Below are 15528 nucleotides of genomic sequence, written 5' to 3'. Positions count from 1 at the left end.
CCTCTCTGTTATATAAAAGAAACTGGCATCCAAACCCTGATAAGATGGTTTTTTGGAGACATTAGTCTGCCATCTTCTGGGTCTGCTGGCTTTCCGAATAAAGTCATATTCCTTGACTCAACACCTTGTCTCCCGATTTATTGGCCTGTTGTGAGGTGGGCAGAGCAAGCTTGGACTCGGTAACACTGACATATAACACGCCCCAGCTCCCATTTCTTGGGATGAGCAAATTGAGCACGTGTTTCCTCTAAGTTTACCATGTGTATAGCATTTCATTTATTGATTCATTCAACTCATTTGCATAATTCATTGAGTATTTGGATACACAGTGAATAAAATGAGTTAAAAAAATCCTTGCTCTTGTGAATTTATATTAAATTGTTTAATTCTTTTTTTTTAAAAATAAATTTATTTATTTATTTATTTTTGGCTGAGTTGGGTCTTTGTTGCTGCGCGCAGGCTTTCTCTAGTTGCGGCGAGCGGGGGCTACTCTTCATTGCGGTGTGCAGGCTTCTCATTGCGGTGGCTTCTCTTGTTGCGGACCACGGGCTCTAGGCGCATGGGCTTCAGTAGTTGTGGCACGTGGGCTCTAGAGTGCAGGCTCAGTAGTTGTGGCGCACGGGCTTAGTTGCTCCGTGGCATGTGGGATCTTCCTGGACCAGGGCTCGAACCCATGTCCCCTGCATTGGCAGGTGGATTCTTAACCACTGCGCCACCAGGGAAGCCCTAAATTGTTTAATTCTGATGACAGTCCCGTGAGGCAGTATTATTATTATGAAGCCCCCTTTACAGGTGATTTGCTCAGTCACAGAGCCAGTGAACGGTGGAGCCAGGATTTGAACCCAGGCAGCCGGACGCCATTAAGCCCACACTCTTAATCATCCAGCTCCACACTCCCTAGTGGGACTGATGGGTGTGATTTCAGGTTCAGAACAGTTGCAGTTCAGGCGAATACCTGTAGTTTCTCTTCTGGAGGCAAAGTCTTTCATTCCACAGCATAATTTAAATAACAAATATGTTTGAAAGAGGTAGTATGGTGGTTGGATTTCACACTAAGACGTTGAAGCGGATCAGAGTTTGCACCCCAAAATATGCCACTTCGGCATAAGGATTATCTTGAGTCAAAGGCAATTGAGAAAGAGCAGATGTAGGAAAAGCTCTCTGGCCTCTCCCTTTCTGTCTAAAAGTAGAACATAAATTTCCCTTTGTAAAGGTAACATAAATTTGTAAAGGTGTCTTTCCCATACCAGGAAGAAGATGACTTTTGATCCCTGGAGATGATTCTTATCAATAGAAAAGGTACCGGGGCTTCCCTGGTGGCGCAGTGGTTGAGAGTCTGCCTGCCAATTCAGGGGACGCGGGTTCGAGCCCTGGTCTGGGAGGATCCCACATGCCACGGAGCAACTCGGCCCGTGAGCCACAATTACTGAGCCTGCGCGTCTGGAGCCTGTGCTCGGCAACGAGAGGCCGCGATAGTGAGAGGCCCATGCCCCGCGATGAAGAGTGGCCCCCGCACCGCGATGAAGAGTGCTCCCCGCTTGCCACAACTAGAGAAAGCCCTCGCACAGAAACAAAGACCCAACAAAGCCATACATACATACATACATAAATAAAAAGAATGTAAGCAGAGAAGAATAGCATTAAAAAAATAAATAAATAAAAGAAAAGGTACCAACGTGAGTTTGCATAACAAACCTTATGAAATAACACTTAATCTTCCATTAATTGTCCCCACATATTTACCATCTCACAATTTATGGCCCAGAGAAGCCCAAATCCCTTTTCCTTTCTCTTGTCACTTCTCCACAGTTAATCACTCTTTGTTAAAATGGTATATAAGCCCCAAATACAATTGCTTCTTTGGGTCTTCACTTCTTTTATATGAAGGCCTCTTTATTCATGATAATAAATCTTTCCTCCTGTTTACCCATTTTTTTTGTTTTGTTTTGTTTAATTTCCATCACCCCAGGTACTAAGCCTAGAAGAGAAGAGGAAAAAGGATTTTTCCCTCTCCTACAATGTAAATGACTAAAAGCCACCTCTTTCTTTCTAGTAAGTTCTGATGGGCGGGGAAGGTGGTCAAAGAGCTGAGAAAGCAGGGCACTGAAGGGAGTTGGGGAGGACATCATCAAAATGCACGTGGGGGCAGAAGCTGAGGCCAGGGAATCTCACAGATCAATGTCACTCAGCTCAACATTTTGCCTAGGGCAAATGCAACTAGGGCAAACCAAATAGGTCAAAATTTGGATTTTTATCAGCCACTTTTATGAGATCAATTTGATTATGTCACCCAGGTAGCTCAAAACAAACAGAAAGAAGAGCCAACAGGCTCAAATCATACTGTTCAACAAGAAATGAATTCATTCTTACTTTGCCAATTGGCTTCTCAATTGGAGGGCTTGTAAAGCAGATTGGAGTAATGCTGCTGTACATTGAAGATTTCCATTGCTGTTCCTATGAGAAAGGAAACAGAGAGAAAGAGATTTCAGGGACTTGGCTGGCCTTTCTGCTGCATGAAGCCATTTCCCTGCTTCCCACAATAGTGCCTCAAGCACTTAACCGTAATGGTTGTCACTTGAAATACCTGAGTCAGCATTTATGCACAGGCATCTTCAGTTTGCAGTCTGTGCAAACTCATTTAACCTTTTACAGGGTTATATTACAAAACCTTTTATGACATTTTGAAGGAATGTTGACAAAAGTGCAGAATATTTTCAGCCTAATCTGTTAAGGCATCTTCCTAGAACATAGATTAGGCTATGTGAATCTTTTTTAAAAAAATAACTTTATTAATATCTCATCTCATTGCATAAAAACACTGACCACAGTTAAACTTCTGGTTTTCAAATATCTGATTCTATATGGGATACTGTCCAAAGATCTCTACCTGCTTTTCAGAACACTCCAAAATGTGGCTCTTTTTCACTTTTTTGCTTTAGTTCCAACTCTGTCTTACAGTTTAACCTAAACCTCAAGCCACATTTGGCCAATGTGTTTTTCTTAAATAGACTCCAATCTATGCCTTTGTTTATACTGTTCCTAGTTCCTAAAAGATCCTTTCCTCACTGTCTGTCTTATGACTTCCTACCTGTCCTAAAAAGCCCAGCTCAGATTCCCTAAGAAACATTTCTCTATATTCCTCCGCTCTGGTGAGAGTCAGAATACATTTCTCCCTAACACAGGAGCCACATACAGCAAGTCCCCTACATATGAACCTTCATGTTGTGAACTTTCAAAGATGCGAACATGCGTTCGCACGTTCAATCACGTAAGTTAGTTCACGTGTCTGGCATACATTGTAACGTGCGTGCATCCTCTACAAGTGGTTGTGCTTTTGTGTACTTTACTGTACAGTATTGTATAAAGTACAGGAGTACAGTATCTTTATTTCAAGCCCAGGATGTCTGGAAGCAAATGTAAAAGCAGTGGTATATAGTCGATTGTGTTAGTTGGGTACCTAGGCTAACTTTGTTGGACTTAGGAACAAATTGGACTTATGTACGTGCTCTTGGAACTGAACTCGTTCCTATTTAGGGGACTTACCATACTATTATTAGAGTACTTGTCACTATCTGCTGGGAAGGTGAGCTACTGAAGACAGGACTCATGTCTTAGTTATCTTTGTATCCTTCACAATCTAACACAGATCTCATGCATTGCTCTGGTCTGAATGTGTCCCTCCAAAATTTATATGTTAAAATCCTAAGCCCCAAAGTGATGGTATTAGGAGATGGTGCCTTTGGGAAGTGATTTGGGAAGTGAATGGGATTAACGTCCTTGTAAAAGAGGTCCCAGGGTGCTTGCTGGCCCCCTTCCCATGTGAGCATACAAGTAGAAGTCTGCGACCTGGAAGAGGACCCTCACTCGACCATGCTGACACCCTGATCTCAGACTTCCAGCCCCCAGAACTGTGAGAAATAAATATCTGCTGTTTATAAGACCCCCAGTCTGTGGTATTTTGTTATAGCAGCCTGAAGGGACTAAGACACAGATGTAGGTGCTTTCCATTAGAGCACTCTTCCCTTTCGTCGGCTGAATCTTTTCTTTATGTAGAAACATCCCAGCAGATCTGGCTCTCTCCAGCCCCCAGCTTTGATTCTCACTACACACATTTTTCAGTGTCATTAGAGGAAACATCAAGAGACTTGTTATTGAAAAGAAAACGTAACTATAGGTACCAACAACCCCATAAAATAAAAATGACCTTTAAAAATGAATCAGCAAGCATTGACCCATCCCCACCTCCCGCTGTCCATTAATTGGCCATGTTTCTTGAGTGAAAGGAAGATTTTTCAGTGGTCTCAGCAAAGGAATGGAGTATGACCCTCTGGAATCTCTACCCCTGCTGTTACTAATTATCTTACTCTGGGCAAATTACTTGTACTTTCGACCAGGGTGGCCCTGCCTGTAAATGTGGTTTGTGTTATTTACACACATCTTGCAGGGTATTTTGAGACTAACTGTGGAGCTATCTGTGGCCTGGAAATGCAAAGCATAATTCCTGAGGAAGAGGCCCTGCAGTCTACCCCCAGGAGAAGCCATTCAAACCTCTGACTTCTTCCCATGGTCTGGAAACAGGGGTTATGGTTGGATTCCGAGGGATATGGATTTCCGTCCATTAGGAGTTAAACTGAGACGAGCAACTCATTTCACAGGTCATGTTCCAGCCATCAAAGTTTAATTACTACCAAACCCACTGGCCTAGGTCCCAACCATGTTAATGCATGCATGAATGAAAGTTCCAAAGGATCCAGTTACCCAATCCCACCTTTCAGAGATAAAAAGACATTGAATGGCACCAGGGAAAAGGCCAAAATACATCAACTGAGACTGCAACTTTTTTTTTTTTTTAATGAAAATAACAGGCTCAGTGTTGATGATCAGGACACATGATTCAGTTTCAAGGAAGTCAATCTGCAGATGCAGAAGATGAATCTGAAAAACTCTGCCCTTCCCTCTGAGGCTGGTCCGGTTGCTATGGCAACATGTAACTCATTTTCTTAGGTTGTTGTGGAGCTTGATTTTCTTTAGACCAAAGAGTCCCTTGATACGATTGCACTGGGTATACTTAAGACAAAAACAACCCAAGAGTCACAAAGCATAGACTTCTTACCTAGAAATTATTTGTGTGGTGGGAAAATATGTGATGATTCTGCGCCATATATAAAAGGGTATTTCTGAAATAATGGGTTCACACGCAAAATACAGAGTAGTCAGGGGTATATAGTTATTACTAAATATTATTTCCCTTTCCCTATCTCCTTTCCTCATTTCAGGCTTTCCACACAGGGTTTGCTGTTGCTGTTGTTTGGATGGTTGAGTGGCTAGTGGTAAGAGTTGTTCCCCATCTAACTCACCTAAATATGGGGACAGGGCACTGAGGATGGACTTGGACAAAGTGGAACGAGAGAGAATTAGAGAAAAGTTGTTGAAGCCTCAGGCAAGTCGGCCATCCTCTCTAGCTCTCTGCAAAATAAGGGCAAAACTGCCGCTTTATCTTCTTCCCATCATAACTTCAGAGCATTCCTGAGAAGCTACAGAACCACTCAGAGCTCTCCACATGACAGGTACCTGGGGTCACTTTTCTGAGACTGGATTCCTAAAAGGAGACCAAAGAAGTGGTTAAGGCTGTGAACTGTAATTACAACCTTCAGTGTTTACCCTGGAGTCTGAAGTATAAGGGCAATTCCTGGCACCAAAGGACAGAAATAATCTAGGATTTTGATGAGGAAGGATGCCGGGATCATCTGGCAACTCAGCTACCTGGCTGAGCAGTGGAATCCGTCCAGGTGGCATCTGCCTAAGGGTGCGTCCCTGGCCAGCTCAAACGACCCTAATAACTCCCAAGGAAAGAACGCGTCTTCCCTCAGAAATCTCGATCTTATACCCTACAGAAAACATGGAAGTGGATATCCATCAACTGTCTGTCCCTTCTCCTCCCACCTCAGGGCTAGGAACAATGTAATCTGTTTTGAGATGGAAGCAGGTTCTACTTTAAAGACTGCCATTCTTCTATCCAGCCTCAACTTGTCACCCATTCTTTACCTGGAATAAAAACAACTGCACCTTCCATCTATAGAGTGCTTTCAAAGAACTGCTGACACCGCAGTTTAGTTGCTCCTCACAGAAACCTGAGCTGTTCCTGGGACCTAGGACATTGAGAGAACTGTGATATTTCAAACACTCACTGGGAACCAAGGAAGGAGAAAGTTCCTGAAAAGGGACGTGATATAGATATATAGAGAGGAAGGGCCAGACCCCATTGCTCTGACTCCTCTTCTCTCTGGCCCCCCAACCTAATGGTTGAGGCCAATGAACAGGAATTTGGGTTCGCCCCACCCACGCCAGCTGGAGCTCCTTCTTAGCAAGGGTCAAGCACACAGACGCAGAGGTGAGGTGGCCTTGGGAAGGGAGGAGAGCTGGGTGGAGGGCCATTAAATGTTGACTCACTCAGGCTTGACCAGACTTCCTCCCTTTTTCCACATTCCAGTACAATTTTGGTGAACTTAAGTAAACTGTGCACACTGCTAAATGTTCCTACTTCCTTTGGGTTATTATCACAGACCTACACCAGCTCTGGTATATGAAAATCCCCTCCCCTCAAAACTTGTGAGCAGAGAGAGGCTCACAGGGGGAGAAGAGGCTCGCAAGCATTCCGGTTTTTAAGTTTCTGGGCAGAATCTTGTTAGACCCTGACCTGCTTATACATTTTTCAGCACCTCCCTCAATACCCATTTCCCATAAATGCTCCGTTGAATTTTTGCATTTAAATTTCTATTTCTTAGATTTTTACATGTGAATTTTTTAAATGTCCCTTGTGCTTTTTCCTTCCTTTCCTATGTTTTATGCATCCTCAGTACCACCTGTACCTACCACAAGGCTGCCATTACAAGAAACATTAAAACAAGTGCTTTCGAAACACTCAACACCATTAGTGGGACTTTTGAAAGAAAGTGGCACATCTCCTTCACCATACTCTCCTGTCTCCGAGTTTCCAGCCAGCCTTTATCCAAATGCATGTATATTTAGCTACAATGCCATTTCGCATCACTCTTATACATTTTCCATTTAACATCACGTTACATATTTTCTGTGTTTTTACATAGTCTTTGGGTTTATAATATTTAGTGACTACATCATGTTCCATCAACAGGATGGAGTATAATGTATTTGCTATCTTGATACATATTTTGATTATTTCCATTTTTCTCCCTAATTTTTTTTTGAAGTTTTTAAAACAGTTCTATTGATATGATTCACATACAATCCACTCCACACATTTAAAGTGCACAATTCAATGTTTCTTAATACACTCACAGCGTTGTGCAGCCATCATCAGAATGTAATTTTAGAGTATTTGTGTCCCCTGCCAGAAGAAACACTTTACCTAATAGGAGTTCTTCACCATCCCTCCTGTCCCCTCCCCAAGCCCTAGGCAACCACTAGTCAACTTTCTACCTATATTTTTGCCTATTATGGACATTTTATATAAATGAAATCACACTATATGTTGTCTTCTGTGACTTTCATATAGTGTAATGTTTTCAAAGATTACCCACGTTGTAGCTTGTATCATCACTTCATCATTTTTCACTGCCAAAAGAACTCCATTGAATGGATATACCACATGTTAGGCATCTGTTTATGCATATGAGTTGTTTCTACTTTGGGACTGTTATGAATAAGGCATTTACGAACATTCATGCACAAGTTTTCATTTCTCTTGGTTATACACCTCGGAGTGGAAATGCCAGATCATAAGACACCTCTATATTTCACATTTTGAGGAACTATCAAACTACTTTTCCCTGTAAATAATACCTGTGAAAATATACTTTTTTTGGTCTTTTGAATCATTTCTTTAGAATATTTTTCCGGGAATAGGGTTCCTGTGCCCAAGATATGGACATTTTTATGGCTCTTGCTATTTTCTACCTGTACTGCTTTTCAAAAGGATTGGACCAGTTTACACAGCTACCATATATCATATATGTATCATGTATGTATGCATGTATATACACACACACATTTTTCCACACAGCAAACTTATGAGGAAGATGCCACAGTTAACCTCATATTTATAGATGAAGACACTAAGGGCCACAGAGGTTAAAATGCTTATCTTAAAAGTATATGTCTGTATATACACTACCAAATGTAAAATAGATAGCTAGTGGGAAGCAGCCGCATAGCACAGGGAGATCAGCTTGGTGCTTTGTGACCACCTAGAGGGGTGGGATAGGGAGGCGGGGAGGGAGACGCAAGAGGGCGAGATATGGGGATATATGTATATGTATAGCTGATTCACTTTGTTATAAAGCAGAAACTAACACACCATTGTAAAGCAATTATACTCCAATAAAGATGTTAAAAAAAAAAAAAGTATATGTCTGGCTCGAAGGACCTTATAAACAAGACAATAATGATAAAGTAGAAAGCGCCCTGGCCCCCCATTCCAAAGTCTTGGATTTGAGAACAGCTTTGATACTCATTTGATATATGACCTCTTTGGGGTTCCATATTTCTTTAGCAATAAAATGTATAGTATATAATTTGCTATTTTTTAGAAGATCCAATAAGGCAATGTATTTGAAAACATTCAAATCAACAATACATAAAAATTGTACATCTTTTTGATACTTCAAAATCAAGATGTGGTTGTTACACCATACAACAGTCCATTCACTTGTATGATACGAACCCTAAATTCTCTAGGAGTTCAGAAAAAATAGGAAGGAAAATGAAAATGCAAAGTCATCATTTATTCAAACATGAGAAAACATCACATAGGAAGAAATAGTTCTCCACAGTTCCCACGTATCACTGGAGGTCAACTTCATGTGCAAAATGATCCTGAAGTATGGGCTCTGAGAGGTCCAAATCTAAAATAATCACACGGAGCTTTTCAGGAGTGAGGGAAGGAGCTGGGGATGCTGTAACTTGCCTCTTGGGAGATGGGGGCTACTTGGAGACCAGCACCAAATTTAGGGAAAGGTATCAGTGGGTAAGTGCAAGTTATAAGTTGATTGCAAAAACATACGTTGAAGTCCTAACTCCCAGCACCTCAGAATATGACTGTATTTGGATGTAGGGTCTTTAAAGAGGTGATTAAGTTAAAATGAGATCATCAGCATGGGCCACAATTCAAATAACTTGGGTCCTTATAAGAAGAGGAAATTTATAGACAGATACACACATAAGGAAGATCATGTGAAGACACAAGGAGAAGATGGCCATCTATAAGCCAAGGAGAGAAGTTTCAGAAGAAACCACCTCTGCTGACATCTTCATCTCAGATTTCTAGTCTCCAGAACTCTGATAAAAGAAATTTCTGTTGTTTAAGCCACCCAGTCTGTGGTAGTTGGTTATGGCAACCCTAGAAAACTAACAAAAAGATTCCCAGAAAAAAAAAAAAAAGATTCAGTATCAGGAGGAAGGGCCTTTAGAAGAGATGCCTTTTGGGGGCTTTTAGGCAGTCAGTGTAGGAATGGTTTCCAAATGAACTGGGGAGAAGATGTTGCAGTGACTGGTGACAAAGCAGAGGCAGAAGTCTGAATGGGCAGAGTTCTGTACATCAGCACTGAGCAGGCCCTGGGGATATTCAGGAGAATAAGATGCTGTCTTACTCTCAAGGAGCTCCCCCAAGTCTAGTAGGGGAGAGAGATGAACAAATAACATTCAAAAGGAGTGGTGCATATTCAGGACATTGGAGAAGATGTCCAACATATAGAAGATGCAGTGGGAGCAAGGGAGGAGCATCTAACTCAGCCAAGAGAGGAGTTCCTGTGGTCGGAAGGCTTCTAGATGGAGGCAGTACAGGAGCTGAGGATAGAAGGACAGAACAAAAGTTAGGTAGTCAAAGAAGTGGAGTGGGGCAGGGAGGGGAGGGAGGGCCTGGGGATATGGAAAGAGGTTTATGGTGTTGCAGGAAGAGGAAACGTCATAAGGGCAAGAGGTATGAAATAAAAATAAATGTTGAGTTTTTATGTGAACCACAGATCATTTGGGGCTGTTAGATCTTAAAGAGTGAGACAGAGGTGGAGAGAGATGACCCTGGAAAGGCAGGCAGGAAGCCCACGATTCCTTTATAATAGTGTTTGAATGGATTACCTGGCCAGGAGATGGGAGCATGCATTTGAGAGGAGGAAAGACTGTAAGCTTGGTAAACGTTTAGGCTGCCGTTATCACAAACCAGGAAAGACAGGCGTCTAGAGAGTGAGGAAGTAGAGACAAGGAGCACAGATTTGACAGACTCCAGGAGAAGGGAAGGACATGATGAAGGTGCAGGTGAGGGGCAGTTCATTTGCATCAGGTTACGCCCTGGGCACCAAAAGGCGCAAAGAGCGCTCACCACTTCAGAGTCCTGATTTTAAATGTATTATTCTTGGATGTAAATTTTGTACTACATTTTGGCCTTAACTTGCCTTCTTATCTCAAATCAAACTTTTCACTGCCACCAAATTTTTTTGCTTTCTCCCATGTACACACCCTGGTGTGCAGTGGGTTCACCGTTCTGCTAAGAATGAAATACTCATACGTGCACAAGCTACTAAACATGCATTGTCTGCACACAAGTTAAATGCTCTTATACGGACATTTAAAGCTGATATTGTACAATATAGATATAAATGATAAAATTCATACTAATAATTTGATTTAATATTTCTTTACTTAGAATGACAACAAGTAGCAAATAAAGAACAGCATGACAAGCTGAGAGAGAGACTGCAGAAGAAAGGAAAACACTTTATATTTTAGTATGTTTAACAGCATTTTTCCTGCTTTTTGAACCAAGGGGCCTGCTGAAAGTCTAAGCATGGCCAGGTACCAAAACAGCAGTAAGACAATCACCAAACCTGTTGGTAACCACTTAAAAAATTGCTAACAAAATTCAATTGCTAACAAAATGCTAACTGTGTTTTTTTTCATGATTGTGACATTAAGTTAAGCTTTATTTTTTAATGACACATTGTAACGGACACAACATTAATCAGTTTAGGTGGAAAGGAAAAGTCATTGATATACAACTGCTTTATCTTTAAAGGAATAGTAAACTACCTCCCTGACCAATTTTTTTATTGAAGCATAGTTAATTTACAATGTTATGTTAGTTTCAAGCGTACAGCAAAGTGTTTCAGATTCTCTTCCATTATAGGTTATAACAAGATATTGAGTATAGTTCCCTGTGCTCTACAGTAGGTCCTATTTTACACATAGTAGTGTGTATATATTAACCCCAGACCCCTAATTTATCTGTCTGCCGCCCCCAACCTCCCTATCCCCTTTGGTAACCATAAGTTTGTTTTCTATGAGTCTATTTCTGTTTTGTAAATAAGTTCAATTGTATCATTTTTTTTAGATTCCACATATAAGTGATATGATATCCACATATGATATTTGTCTTTTATTTGCATTTTAAAAACTGGTTTATCTATATATAACTGCCACAGTGTGCATGGCCTAATTACACTCTTAGGCAAATTTATCTTGATATAATGTTAGAGGACTATGACAAACTGTACTTGATACATTGCAGTGCTTTTTCCAAGTTGGGAGCTCAGGTAAAATACAAGTAACAAAGATAGTCAAATTGGATTCCAAAATCACTAAAAATGATCTGTCTGAAAATACATGAGCTTCATCTGTTCCAAGCACCTGGGAATGCTCTAACTAAAGGCTCAAGGTAAGCTTTGGATTCTCAGACTATACAGACAAAATTTCTGTTCTCAAAGATAAAAATCTATTAATATTAATTAAATTTTATGCAATGTTAAAATAATTTTAAAAATGAAAATATCCATGCATCCTTTATACTCAGATACAACTTCTAAAGAAAAGGGAATAAGCTTTTGTTCTCACATTTTTGGGCTTTTCTCTGTTCCCCAAGCAGGTGCATCTTGCCTGCTACTCTTAAATCTTCCTTATAGTGACTCTTGGATTCATTTTTCAGCTCTAAACATAGTAAAGTAAAAATATCTTAATCATACTTCTCTCCTTGAAGCTACAATATTGCTCAGAGTTCCTCTACCATTTCTAAGAAGTGTGTACAGTAATAATATTTTCAAACAATATAGCCCTTAACTAGTCATCCTTAAAATTTCTTGTGTTACTAGAAATTAAGTGAGGTCAGTTGGCAGATCATAAATGGAACCATAACCCATGGACATAATTCTCTCAGAGAGCAGATAGGTGATACAATTTCAAGTGCAGAGGTTAAGGAAGCCCACCCTTTGATTATCTGCACCTGAAATTTCTTTTCTAGGAAAAGACATTCATTCTGTAATTAACAGTTAGCAAAAGGTTTAATGTGTGAAATTCCCTGGGAGAGATGGCATGTTGGTTTTAATTCACAGTCAGGGGAACATGACTGAGGGAGAATAATCTCTTAAGATCAGGTTTTGATAGAAATAGAGCGAGGAGGAGTAACCAATGACTGCAATTGAGGGAGACGCAGTGGGGTACCAGATTCCGCATCTGCCCCATCACTGCATCTTGGGGTTCCCTGTCATGTGTTACATGTCACATTGATTTATAAGCCAGAAGCAGTCTTCCCCATTTTAATCTCCAGTTTAATAGGGAAAAAAATCCTAAAATTGTCCACATTGTAGACTCCATACCATGCAATTTGCATTATTTCAGGTATTTAAATGTTATTATGGTTATACTTCTCAGGAACAAGAATGGTGTTTTATGGAAGTAGTTCTTCACTCATCAATAGATGAGTTCTTCCTGATGGCAGGACAGCCCTCTCTGGGCTGGACTTTAGAACAAGAGCAGAGGTGACTCCTACTTGGACTTGCTCAGGGAGGCATCTGGTTGGGGTTCTTGTCACAGCATCATGTGTAATGTGTTCAATCATTAAATCAGCAGCTTGGTTTTATTAGAAGTTGTGATCCATTATCCAAATTGCATCAGGTTGAAGGGCACAGAATTTAGTGGCAGAAGATCTGGGTTTGAGCTTTTTTTCTTTTTGATTCCTCAGAAAGAAAGTAAAGACACTGCTACAACTTTTCTCTTACCTGCCCTGCCCACCTCAGAGCTTTGTTATGAATGGCCACTCTGGTCAGCACAGTGATTGAGGTAATGTTTGACATTGTCTTTGATTCCCAAAGCAATACTCCACATGAGACAAAGCCGAAGAGCATGACTTAAAAACTAGAATGCATAGTATCACACAAACGTTAGTTTCTCTCAAGCAAACAAAGAAATGGAATGTACAGTGGTATTTTAGTAGAAAGGATGCATGCCAGTGACATTTTAATCTGAAATTTTATTATGAAAGGTAAAAATTTTAAAGCAGATATATTTTAGGACATGGAATCACCTCTGCCCCTTGTCCCTTAGTGGGTCTGACTCTCCTCTCACATCTCTAATCAAGACCGTCTGTGGCTTCCCAGATCGCTTAGGACAAGGAGGATAGACGTTTTCTCTACCTCCCCTGGGAAAGATGGTCTCCTGCTCAGCAACCTGAGGGCCAATCAAGGTCCCATCCAGGTAGAATCTCCTCCATGCTTCCTCCTGGTCACTCCTCAAAGGAAGCCACTATCCTGATTTCTAACACCACAGTTTCCCACACCTGCCCCTCCCCACCTTCTTGAATTCCATATGAATAAAATTACCCAGAATATATATTTTTGGATCTCCATTCTTTTCCTTAACATTATTTTTTGGGGGTTCATCATGACATTGTGCATGGCTATAGTCCATTTACTTTCATTGCTGTGTAGTACCATCCTGTGAATATATCACAATTTATCCATTTCACTGTTAATGGACATTTGTATTATTTCTAGTTTGGAGCTATTATACATAGTACTGCTATGAACATCCTTACCCATGCCTTCTGGTGCACATATGTATATTTTTTCTATGTGGTAGAAGAACTGCTAGATCACAGACTCTGTATATACTCAATTTTAGTAGACAAGGCCAAAGAGTTTTCCAAAGCGGTTGTACCAACATGCACTTCACCAAACTTAGACTTCCTTTAGCAGTGTCTTTTATTTATTTATTTATTATTGAGGTGACATTGATCTATAACATTATATAACTTTCATTAGAAATGTCTTTTAATACATTTCTTTTTCTGTTTCTATTAGCCAGAGCTGGTTCCTGCTGCTTGCAAATAAGAATTTCACAAGACACGTGGGAAAACCTGGAGGGGAGTGTTACAGGTTAAGAGTAACGAGGAGGGCTTCCCTGGTGGCGCAGTGGTTGAGAATCTGCCTGCCAATGCAGGGGACATGGGTTCGAGCCCTGGTCTGGGAAGATCCCACATGCCGCAGAGCAACTAGGCCCGTGAGCCACAACTACTGAGCCTGCGTGTCTGGAGCCTGTGCTCCGCAACAAGAGAGGCCGCGATAGTGAGAGGCCTGCGCACCGCGATGAAGAGTGGCCCCCGCTTGCCGCAACTAGAGAAAGCCCTCGCACAGAAACGAAGACCCAACACAGCCAAAAATAAATAAATTAATTAATTAATTAAAAAAAAAAAAGAGTAATGAGGAGAAAGGCCCTGAGGCCACTATGTAACTACCTTATATTGATTACTTACTAAGCAGATACTGTGCCTAAGTGTTCACACACACACACACACACACACACACACACACCTAGATCGATAGCAAGATAGCCAGAGATAACCCTAGTTAATCATTCTCACTCGACAGTGATACACCAGGCACTGGGTTAGGCAAAACCCTGTGAAGTAAGTATGATTAATATTTATGCAGATTGGGAAACTGACATTTAATAAACTGAAGTAAATTGCTTAGGATCATCTATATACAATGATAAAACAAGAATTTGAACCCAACGTTGTCTGCCTCCAAAATCTATGCTGTTCACCAATATATCACACTGATAACTGCTCTTTTAAAAGCTAAGAAAAGAGTTGATTAATTTAGAAGGACATTTAGAGCAGATCCTGTTCACTCTAAGTGACATCAAATAGCAGCAACCATCTTCCAGGATTCTTTATTTTTTCCCAGTGTCTGTTGTAGAGCATCCTAGGCAAGGAGGTAGATGTGTCTGAGGATGAACATTCCAGGGAGTGGTGAGCATATAACAAACTGTTTGCCAATATTCTTCAGTTACTGGCACATACTGATGCTGCATTCCAGCTCTGCTAAATAGAGTCTTAGGTAATAATGGTAATTCATATTCATAAAATATTTTACACCCTTTCTAAAACATTATAGGTCAGAACACTGCTAGGTCGTAAAGAGTATATGTTTCTTCACCATCTAAAGTCTTTCTTTGAAAGATGCCATTTTCTTCAGAGTGAGTACAGAGTAGAGAAGGAATATAATTGTTTTCTGTTGTTTCATTTTTTACAGATAAACACTAAATTTGACTCAGTTCAAAATATCGAACTGATTTAACCTGTAAGAATTTTACGATTATGAGATTGATGTGTTTTGGTTTGTTGCTTGGTTGGCCTTGTTGCTGTTGTTATGCTGGTGATAGTTTTTTGATGTTTGATTGCCATAGAGTGTTACTGATCCAGGCACAGTTTATTAAAATAAAGAG

The 15528-nt window shown here is 40.6% G+C and overlaps 1 protein-coding gene across 2 annotated transcripts in view; it reads right to left on the bottom strand.

Annotated features, from left to right (window-relative positions):
• The window catches only part of RASGEF1B (RasGEF domain family member 1B), a 567483-nt gene that overhangs the window by 139632 nt on the left and 412323 nt on the right, over window positions 1-15528 (bottom strand). For both annotated transcript variants that reach the window (XM_059922778.1, XM_059922779.1), the window contains one exon: window positions 2371-2454. In XM_059922778.1, the coding sequence (XP_059778761.1) occupies window positions 2371-2454 (84 nt within the window). The remainder of the gene's footprint in view (window positions 1-2370; window positions 2455-15528) is intronic.

The sequence above is a fragment of the Balaenoptera ricei genome, chromosome 5 (genome assembly GCF_028023285.1).
Source record: "Balaenoptera ricei isolate mBalRic1 chromosome 5, mBalRic1.hap2, whole genome shotgun sequence".
NCBI lineage: Eukaryota > Metazoa > Chordata > Mammalia > Artiodactyla > Balaenopteridae > Balaenoptera > Balaenoptera ricei.
The sequence above is the reverse complement of the archived record's forward strand: the minus strand, read 5'-3'. Positions and strand labels throughout refer to the sequence as shown.